The sequence below is a fragment of the Amphibalanus amphitrite genome, unplaced genomic scaffold (assembly GCF_019059575.1).
Source record: "Amphibalanus amphitrite isolate SeventyFive unplaced genomic scaffold, NRLGWU_Aamphi_draft 000119F_arrow, whole genome shotgun sequence".
Classification (NCBI taxonomy): Eukaryota; Metazoa; Arthropoda; class Thecostraca; order Balanomorpha; family Balanidae; genus Amphibalanus; species Amphibalanus amphitrite.
The window spans coordinates 869,026-880,190 of NW_024881614.1; the positions used below are offsets into that span (position 1 = coordinate 869,026).

The 11,165-nt window shown below is 49.0% G+C and overlaps 1 protein-coding gene and 1 long non-coding RNA gene across 2 annotated transcripts; one reads left to right on the plus strand and one right to left on the minus strand.

Annotated features, from left to right (window-relative positions):
• Positions 1-397: 397 nt before the first annotated feature.
• Positions 398-11,040, minus strand: LOC122381403 (lysosomal cobalamin transporter ABCD4-like). The gene is made up of 10 exons (XM_043365512.1): positions 10,709-11,040; positions 5,613-6,216; positions 5,140-5,256; positions 4,791-4,916; positions 3,793-4,060; positions 3,199-3,500; positions 2,674-2,974; positions 2,207-2,346; positions 1,741-1,873; positions 398-1,259 (listed from the first exon to the last, which is right to left on the minus strand). Exons 2-10 carry the CDS (start codon positions 6,167-6,169, stop codon positions 1,110-1,112), a joined length of 2,094 nt encoding a protein of 697 aa, XP_043221447.1. The 5' UTR covers positions 6,170-6,216; positions 10,709-11,040; the 3' UTR covers positions 398-1,109.
• On the plus strand, positions 9,043-9,838 carry LOC122381404. Its single transcript, XR_006256523.1, has 2 exons — positions 9,043-9,480; positions 9,651-9,838. It is a non-coding gene; the product is annotated as an uncharacterized LOC122381404 (long non-coding RNA).
• Positions 11,041-11,165: the final 125 nt, after the last annotated feature.

Here is an 11,165-nt window from a genome sequence, read left to right on the forward strand (position 1 = left end):
GGCACGTCATTTATTGTTTGCTTTATACATTTCCTGATTCACATCTGATCCGCTTCAGTACATACATGAGGATATCCAGTGTGAATAAACCATTAACCAAGGCACGGAAACATGTGAGCATACTATAAGTTCGACCCGTTTGCATTTATACATAGCTCGTGGCATGATTAATGATTGTACAATGTACTCACGACTTACTTGACAGTATTCACAAAAATGCAACGAAATCACATACAAAATTGAGGAGGCATACATATTCACACGCCCCACGACTAGGCGGAAACGACGAAAACTTCCCGTTCTTTTCTTGATGCTAAGAAAAGTAACGATATACCAAACAAAAAGAACACAACTCGTATGCATGCGGTACACGCAAGTACCGAATTATTAATATTCAATGTAAAATTAACTCCCATACATCGACAAAGTCTGCTCCCACCGCATGCGCGAGTATATAATAAAAATCAAAATATTACCAATAATCATCCACCCACATACTTCTGGAAGGTTTCCATTTCCCTTCCATCAGAGTAAGACAGCATAACAATTAACAAATAAAACGTCACGCTAATATACAATTTGATTTAAATGTGGCAGTAAATATGGCAGTTATAATGCAGACAAATCTGGTTGGTTCCCAAACCTCGCATTGTACAATGGACTAAAACATCCACACCATAAAGCATTTAGCCATAGACTAGCAGGTGCAACTCCTCGCATTTCATTCATACATTACCCTGCTAAGCACAGCCTATATAACGATAAAACATCCTTGTAAAACTCACTAAGAAATCCTAAGGCACGCTATCGGTGGGAAACCATCCTCTCACGTGATGGTTAGCGCATTGTTTTGCGGAGAGTGGGCAGGACTAGACGGCTCCCAGCTGCCTCGCTTCCGGGGGCGGAAAACGGTGCCGTCTGCGACCGCTACTCCTGATTGGGGAAGCTAGGCGGTCGGTCCCTTCAGCCGCTACTCCTGCGCGGCACGGCAGGCGAGCGGAAGGCGGGCGGTAGGCGGGCGGTCCGCTCTGCCGCTACTCCTGCGCGGCACGGCAGGCGAGCGGTAGGCGGGCAGTAGGCAGGCGGTAGGCGGGCGGTCTCTTCTGCCGCTACTCCTGCGCGGCACGGTAAGCGGGCGGCGCGATGGGCTCCAGCGACCACCGGCCACCGCCGAGCAGGTGCAGCTTCCAGTCGTGGTAGGAGGTCAGACTCTCACGGTGGCCCACGCTGAACAGCGTCATCTGTAGCCGCAGACACTCCTGGCGGATATAAGATACACGTGAGCCGTCTCACGCAGTGAATATTACGTCGCTAGGCTAATAGTTTCGTGAAACGGGCGAAGATACAGCAACGTGTCACTCAATACATGCCTTGCCAACGAAATAAGACGGTGCACTGAGCGTTGCTCAACGCTCCGATTACGCTAACGGTAAAATTCGTGTGAAAGTAAAAATCCGGCGGTGTTCTCAACGCCATCTGGCCTAGGTAAAACATAGCACGATGCGCTTGGTTTGATGGATGCGACAAGCAAGACACACACAACGTCCGAAAGCGTTTTATCGTCACGCGAACAACAGTTCAAAACGCTTAATTGTTTTGCGAGCTCGGCTGTCTCGTTCGAATCCTAGTCCCACTCAATCCTAGTCCAGATATCGACACAATATATCGGTATCACTGAATAGTACTAACTCGGTATCGTACTTTCAGGCAAGATGACCTAATGAACCAGCAATGTCTTACCTGGTAGAGGATCTCCTCCATGTCGGGACTGACGGCGCTGGTGGCCTCGTCCATGAACACAAACGAGGGACGGTGGTGGAATAGACGCACGAAACAGAGCCGCTGCATCTCCCCCGGCGATAACAGGTCGTACCTGAAAGGTTACGGACGGCGCCGTCAGCCAAACGATAGGAGATGGTGATCGTTATGAATACCGGTGAGAGCTCTTGATCCCCCGAGTGTTTGGTGGCACATATGGATAGCAAGTCGAACTTCACACTACTTTTATTTTCAACTGCAATCGCAAGAAGCTTTAAAAAGGCGCACTAGGATTTCCTATAAAATTGTCATCTAATTTTCTGCCGCTATACGGCGAGAGCCAAGCACTCTTGCAGGCGAAAAACAACATTGGCCAGGCATTCCTTCCTTTTCTGTCGCGAGTGAGCGAGTGATGAGTGCAGAAGCGGCAGAAGCGCCCACCACTAACCAGTTTCTGGCGACGTCGGCATCCAGGCCGCCGCAGCGCTCGGCCAGACCGGTGAGCTGCGTCAGCTGCAGGTAGTGCAGCATCTGCTCCGACTCGGCCGCCGAGTAGCCGTCCTCCTTCAGACGCTCCGGGTACACAATCTGACAGATAAATAAGTAAGGTCATGAAACAAAGGTACACATCCTGAAACAGGAGGACTTGGTGTACAGGACACAGGTATAGAAAGCATGCCAAAGGAGCACAGCACGATTGTTTCAAACGACCGACTCACTTATCTGCACGCTGAAACTAAAAGGGCCAATCTTCTAGCTCGTTCCTCTGAATAAAATTTGCATAGTTACACAGCATATCGAAATCGGCATACATTATCTACCATTCTCCCAAAGTCAGAGGGTTCCGATTCGATATGATATCGAGCGAACCGTCAGCCTACCTAAACACGGTTCAACACCACCATTACTTCATACCTGTTGCCGGAGCGAGCCGTCAGTGAAGAACGGTCTCTGCGGCATAAAGAACACATGCCGCGGTCCGGGCAGCACGGTGCGGCGCACACAGCCGGTCGCCGGCAGCCAGAGGCCGCGCAGCACGCGCAGCAGGCTGGTCTTGCCGCTGCTGCTGCTGCCGGTCACTAGCAGACTGCGGCCGCGGCGGACCGTGAGGCTGAGGTCGGACACCAGTGCCTGGCGGCCGCCGGGCGCGCGTACCGTCACCGAGTGCAGACGGTACGGAGTGTCGAACCGCGCGCTGGTCGGGTCCGCGTCAGCGCTGCCGGGGAGGGAGGGAATGGAGCTACCGTCAGAGCCAGAGTAGACGCAGTGATGGTAGACACGATTAGTGCAGTCAAAGCATAAACGATGATTGAAAAACATATTTGAAGGGTAGGGCATCATCAAAAATCGCCTTAGCATCTACCGAAAGGCACAACATAAATTGGAACGTTTTCATTGCAAACGATTTTAAATATAAAACAGACAATCCCCGACACTCACCTCTCATCACCATCCTCTGTCTTCTTTTCATCACCAGTTGTCATCACCTCCTCCTCCTTCAACTTCTCCCCAACCTTCTCTCCCTCCCGCTCTCCTTCCTTCCCGGGCGGCGGCGGCGGCTTCCCGTCACCACCGGCCGGCTCCGGGGACGGAGTGCGGCTCTCCCGTCTCCTCTGCAGTGTGTCCAGACGCTCCATGAGCTGACCGATACGGTGTGTGACGCCCACCACCTCTGTGGCGCTCGAGGATAGGTCCACCAGCTGGGTGAAGTTGTAGATGAGGTACATACAGACGAACGAGTTCTGGAACCGGGGAGGGACAGCGTCAGTCGGAGACGGAAGCTGGCGATCGAGGTTGACGAGTTAATGACGAGAAGCATTCTTGAGCTGAGCTCAGTCATGATCAAGCTTTGAGCCTGAAATCGATGCGTGCTTATCACTGAAGGAATTAACATTTGATAATATCGCATACCCACATCGGATTGATGTCCACTTTACGACATAAAACGACTCATTGTGACAAGGCCTGCACCCCCAACCCAATATACTAGCCAGTACGGTCGACTATCCCTATCCCACTCTCGGGCAGACATACCTGGCTAATAATAGCGCTCAGCTGCTGCGGCGTCTTGTCGTCATACATCCCAGCAAATATCGGGATGGCAATGACCAGATAGTTGAGGATGCTGCCCAGGTAGTCGAACAGATTAACAACCAGCGTCAGCATGAAGCGCCGGTTGAACAGCGCCAGCTGGGTGGCGACGAGCGCCCCGAGTCGCCGGTTACAGCGGTGCTCCTCCACCACGCTGCAGCCATGAAAGCCCAGCGCCTCTGCGTGCACGCGGATCTGCATGTGCTTGAACCTGACGGAGAAAGGTTAAATATATTAACAAACGATCCATCAATCGGGTTTTGCGCCCAGTTGATGTATAAACGGTCTAAGTGTATCACCCAGCCGTATGACGTGGCTTACAGTCCAAGAACTCCTATTTTCGGCAATAGATGTCGCGCCAATCGAGCGCCTGATGCATACTGTGCCGCATGACACTAAGCTTCTTCATTTCGCCGGTAGATGTCTCTAAGACACGGCGCCTGAAGCATGCTCAATGCTGTGCCGCATGACACTAAGCTTCTCCATTTCGCCGATAGATGTCTCTGGGACACGGCGCCTGCTGCATGCTGTGCCGCATGACACTAAGCTTCTCTCTTTCGCCGATAGATGTCTCTAGGCGTTGCGCCTGTATCATGCTGTGCCGCAGAGCTCTAACCTTTACTTCGACGAAAAATGTCTCTGGGCGTTGCGACTGAAGCATTCTGGACCGCAAGCCTCCAACTCCGATGAAACACGATATGCGTTACTTCAGACATGAAATGAAACAACTTATTTAACCAAGACTTACACTACCGAAATGTTCCAATAAAGGGAACATTTCCAATAAAGGGAACATTTTCCAATAAATGTTCCTTTATCGTTTTTTAGTAACCCGATCTAAAACTGACAACGTTCCGCAGCGGTATATCAGAATGCAACGCTGCGCAACGAAGCAGAGCACGCACTGAGGACAACTGCAGCCCACGTCTCCCGCGACTAACCTGAAGGTGCCCTCCTTCTCCTCCTGACGCACCACGTACGTCACGATCGGCGTCATCATCACCTTGTTGACCACCGTCGCCACCACGAAGAAGCCGTAGATGCTCAGCACGCCAATGTACCCCGTACTGTGGGCGATATAGGAATGACTGAACAGCAAACTTGACAGCGATCATATGATATCGAGTCAAATGACATGAACTTGCGAAACAAACTCGATGGAAGACAGTGTGCCAATGTAACATCCAGGAAATTGATTTCAGGAATGTTGGATGCAAGATGCAAACAATAATTCCAGATCTGGGCAACAAGAAAAAAGGCAGTAAATCTCCTCTCGCAGCGGTGGCTTACTTGGAGTATACGGCGTAGGTGTAGTATCCAATGATGAATGGAGCCACGAGCAGCTGGGCGATCATTGTGCTCAGCGTTTTACACATCTTATCGACATCCTGAGTGATGCGCTGGTCACTGCGAACGGCATAACGAGGAATCTCAGGGAGGAGGCATATAAAAAGTGGGACGTGATGAGTCGCAGGACAACGTATAACGTGTAATCATCATAGCCCAAATCCGCCCACATTAGAGTTCAGAGTAGATATTCATCTAATTGGGCGGAAATATCGGAGATATCGATAAGCGTCAGCTTAGTTTCCTAGCAAACAATTAATTGCACACTTCCAGCAAGTAATTAACGAAATATCATTAAATATTCATACGTTAGAGAAAAAATGCATATGCTACAACAGAAAAAGTGCATAGGCTGCAAACCGATGCCGATTCACTCAGGTCCCCAAGTCCACCCAGGGCCTAGTGACACCACTCACGGGTTATCGATGCGCTGATCGAGCACGTTCAGCAGGTAGTAGTTGATGCCGGCGAAGTAGCGGCGGTGCAGCGCCCGATCGATCAGCTGCCGCCAGTTGACGTACAGCACCGTCGACAGAAAGATGCGGGTGCCCTTGACGAACGAGATGACGAGCACGAGGCCGAGACACTCGGACGTGAGGACGCCAAACGCGTCTAAATCCTTGTCACCGAGCACTTGGTAGTAGCGGCTGGGTATGATACCCACCCAGTACACGACATACTGTTCGGCACCGCACGCCACCATTAGCGCCATTAGCAGGAACACAGTGTAAGCGCCGCATGACGGGAACATGACACCCAGCAGAACGCGCGCCCGACGACAGAAGGTGGCGTCCAGCCCATATCGGCGACTCGCCGGCTCCGGGCCGTCAGAGTCGGCGTCCTCGGGCTCCGACGGCGGCGACGGGTCGCCACCGACGGCCGGGTGAGGAGCCCGGTCGGCGGGGGGCACGAACGCGGCCTCGACGTCCGAGTCCCCGCCGCCGCGTGACGAGTGGTCCCCCGAGTCGGTCATAGTCGGCGACGGCAGGCGGGCCGACCGGAGAGAGTCGAGGGCGGCGGCTGCCGAAACGGCAAAACAGTCCCGGTAAAAATAGATTTCTGATTAATTAGGTACCGCAAGAGAATTGATAACACTAACTTTCCCCGGTCCTGTAATACCTAAATGTTTTAAGGCAGAAATGCCCGAATGTCTTCCGCATCTAATGTTGCCCCGGCCCTTCACTAAGCGCTGTGAGATCCGCGCGCGTCACTCACCGAGCAAAGACTGGCCGCCAGCGGGCGGCGCCCCGCGACCTCCGAGGCGCAGGTCACGTGACGGCGGCCGCCATAGGCGGAGGCAGGCTCTCAAGCCTGGAAGGCTGGAGCTCGCCTCTCACAGCGCTATAACGCCTTCATCGAACGTGACTTCGTATGTTGTCTGCGCGGGCGGCCGAATATGTTTCACGGCATACACCGCCACAGGCCACTCGGCAGATCTGAAGTCTGCAGACTACCATCGAGTTATTTTATCATTTAATATAACTAGATTTTAGTCAGTAGTCACACTTTGTCGATGTTTGCCGTGAGCCCCAAGCCCAGTATGTGCGCCGAAAGACGTGCAATTGACCCGGGCGGGACATCTGTCCTCTCGAGTCAGGCATTCGGAGCTCGAGTGGTCAGTAGGCTGCAGTTCGCTTCGGATCGGGTCGCGTGATCCTGTCGCTATGGCCGTGCGGCGGGCGTGAGCGAGGTCCTCAGACCAGATAGCCGTCAGAGAAAATCGAGATCTGATCAATCAGACAATGGTGTAATCCAGTTTATTTCATTCAGGAATTGGAAAGTACTCCGGAAAGTACATACCTAAATTTCCCCAGATTCCCACCATTGATTGGCATGTTTGGCTTTTATTTGAAGTATTGGTCAGAAGATTCAGCCTTGGATCTGAGGAACGACCGAACGGGTATCTATTAGGCGAAAAGGAACACCAGCCGCCAGCCGCCTATAATTATCGAGCCGTCAACGTCCGGACTCCAGACACCCCACCGGGCACCGACTGCGACCGGTCAGTCCCCACGGTTCGTCGGAAGGTCATCTCAGGCTCAAAAGAAACGATATATACCATTCGAAAGCTGACGGCGAGCTGAATCCAAAAATGTAATTTTTATCAAAATCGATCGATGGCCTTTTTTGAAAATTGCGTTTTTGTAAAAACTTAATAATCTTTTATTCAACGGGCTGTCCTGGACATTCTTGAAAACATAAACATGTATTTTTGAGTTCCAGTGAAAGCTGAATGCCAAAAGAACAATATTTAGCGAAGCAACATTTCCAAACATTAATATGCGTCTCCCACAGCCGAAAATAAGGCGCAATCACACAGCTCAGTGTCACGATGGACCAAAGTCAGCCACACAGAAGCGTGAAATGACCCTTATCGACTCGCAGACCCGGCGCTCTAGGCCCGCCTGACCGGCCACGGAAAGAACGTTCGGCTCTCGTTCTACTAAACAAATGTCATATTTGTCAGTTTAACTGTCCACATCGCTATTAAAGTCATCCAGGATACCTGTGAAGAAAATTCATTGTTCTGTCATCCTCACATCATGCATTAATTTGCATTTGTTCATGTCTACTTTGCTCAATTGAGCTTGGTATCATGCCCATATAAGGAAAATTGGCCGCGCTGAAATGTCAGAGGCTGCACCGGCCTCAGCTCGGGTGGAGTGGGGGTAGCGCCCGGCGGGGCAGGGTAACCTTTGACCGGTCGCACGGCCGAGCAGCTGTCACCAGTACAGCCTCTGACAGTGAAACCCCGCTCACTTCCCCTGCGCGGGCACCGATCGCAGCTGGATGGAACAAAACATGCATAAGAAAAATGTAAATTAAAGCATGTTGTAAATCGAGCAGAACAATGAATTTTCTTCACAGGTATCCTGAATAACTTTAATAGCGATATGGACAGTTAAACTGACAAATATGACATTTGTTTAGTAGAACGAGAGCCGAACATTCTTTCCGTGACCGGTCAGGCGGGCCGAGAGCGCCGGGTCTGCGAGTCGATAAGGGTCATTTCACGCTTCTGTGTGGCTGACTTTGGTCCATCGTGACACTGAGCTGTGTGATTGCGCCTTATTTTCGGCTGTGGGAGACGCATATTAACGTTTGGAAATATTGCTTCGCTAAATATTGTTCTTTTGGCGTCCCTAGTAGCACACAACATTGATACAACATCGAGATATGTTGAAATCGGGTTGATTGTCAATATTGGTGCTTCAACACGAATTCAACATTGATTCAACGTTGATATCACGTTGAAATTTGGTTGTGCTTTGTCGAATCTTGGTTAAAGTTCAACATTGTAGTTCAACATCGATACAACATTGTCCCAATGTTGAGTTCACAATATCGACAGATTTAGAATTTCAACATTGTGATTCAACATTGATACAACATTGTCATGATGTTGATTTCACAATATTGATAAAAGTAGATTTCCAACATTGTGATTTAATTACTATATTGCCCCGCAGTTGTGTTGACACTTGACAACATTAAAGGGAGAATGCCCCCTCGGGTGTAAGAGGTCCCATGAGCTCGACAGGTCCTAGCTAAGGCGTCAATCGGACTAGTAAGGGTGGGATCACTGAGGTTCCAAATTGACGAATATGGTCGTATATAAATAGTACCTATTGGTGTCTTATATAGGCATATACGTCTTGAATATGATATATAGAGAGTTATAAAGTGAATCGATCCTTAAATAAAGATAGCTCCACTTCATAAAATCCTTTTATAACATCCTCAACCTACGTTGAATTAAGCAGTATTATTGTAAAAGGCATTATTTTATTCGGGTGCCACCGGTGCCATTCAGTATCACGGTAGATCCTATACCAGTCATGCGTTGAGCTCTTTCAGAGACCGTACCGACTGGAATCTAGCGACCGTTGGGCGCTGACCGTTTTGAAGACTGTACGCGGCCGGCAGCGGGCGGTCCCATCCTCGCCTCCGGCTAGAGAGGGGGAGACCGCGACAGGGGACCGCGCGTCCCCGTCCCGTTGTGCCGGCTCGCAGAGTGCGGACGGGTGTGACAGTGTGTTGAGTGTGTGGTGTCCAGTGTCGTCTTGCGTCTCCTCTTCCGACCATGTAAGTTTCCGCCAGTTTCTGCTGTGTGACAATCAGTGCATTTATCCTAGTTATTGCAGTGCTAAGTTAAAAAAAAACTGGCGCTGAAACGTTCTCTTCAAAATGGTGGCGATCACCGTCGTCACTCACTTGCCTGCGGCAAAGGGAAAAAGTGCTACCGGTGGCGTCATGTAGCGCCATGCCTTGAAACAGGGCCCGGTAAGTATAAAAGAATAGATGCAGGGTAGTGGGACGTATTAAGGGTACATGCGTCATACTAAATGCACTTACATAAGTATCTATTATCTGAGCTGAAAATGACTGAACTGAATTTACTCAAAGGCCCAATTTATTACCGTTGTTACATAGGAATCTCCGCTTTGTTACAGGAGTGCGAGGCTCGACGGGCGACTCAACCCCCACGGCCCTGACTCAACCGCTCAAGATGTGAAAATGGCGGGGACTGAGCGGCGGCCGAGGTTGTGTGACGTGACGTGATGTGTGAAGTGTAGCTGACTCGAAAAAAGTGAAGAGCTGTCATACTGCATATATCATAGAAATACATTTTTCCCCCGAATATTGACTGTGACGGGGACACTGGAATATTTTAGGTAATTACGGGATACGTGATTTCGTACACGTATAGGTCTGTCGACAACAACATCGAGACAATGTTGTATCAACATGGAAACAATGTTGAATCAACCAAGAATCAACATCGGGACAATGTTGTATCAACACCGAGACAATGTTGAATCAACCAGAAATCAATATCGAGATAATGTTGAATCAACCAAAAATCAACATCGAGACAATGTTGTATCAACATCGAAACAATGTTGTACAATGTTGTCCTGTCAATATTGATACGATGTCGAAATTCAACATCGTATCAATGTTGAAAGTGGCTAACAGATTGACATCGATACAACATTGTTGTCAATATTGATACAACATCGATACAATGTTGATGTGCTACTAGGGGTTCAGCTTTCACTGGAACTCAAAAATACATGTTTATGTTTTCAAGAATGTCCGGGACAGCCCGTTGAATAAAAGATTATTAAGTTTTTACAAAAACGCAATTTTCAAAAAAGGCCATCGATCGATTTTTATAAAAAATACATTTTTGGATTCAGCTCACCGTCAGCTTTCGAATGGTATATACCGTTTCTTTTGAGCCTGAGATGACCTTCCGACGAACCGTGTCCCCAGGGCTTGTCTATGAACGATTGGTCAATGATACAAACAACTATTTTCCCAAGTGAAAACAACACATTCACTATCCTCATCCTATTGCTATGTGATATTACAAGAAATTATTGTAGATGATGGCATTGGTATCTGAATATTTATCGTAAAAGCATTCGCATTTCGGAAAGAAAAGCTAGATTACGAATTCGCTGATCGGACACATCCGGCATTGAATGTGCAGATTAGAACTTACCTCAGTTTGTGCACGAATTGCAGAAGAATATATCCAAGCGTGTCACCTGTAGAAAATTAAAACCACCTAAGTTGCGGAAAGAATTATCAACCCGTGTCAAGCAAGAGCAGTCGGTGACACACCAGGGAAATAAGCTAAAATTAGAGTGCTCTATTTATTGCTCCCGCTACTTCACCGTCTCCCATAGGGTCCTGTGTTGAGCTGGTGTCGAGGCTCTAAAAATGACGCCGATTTTTGCACCCTTCTCACGAAAATCGCTCGGACCGCCTGGAAACCAATTGTTCCGCTCTAAAAATTTCATGATCGACGGGAAAATGAATGAGGAAAAGATTGGTCCTGAAATAATTCTGAACTCCCTGTAGAACATATCGAAATATGGCTGCAAACTAGGAGCATGTCAAAATCGACAAAACAATACAAATAAACTTACCGGGATTTTTTTATTTTCCATGCATCT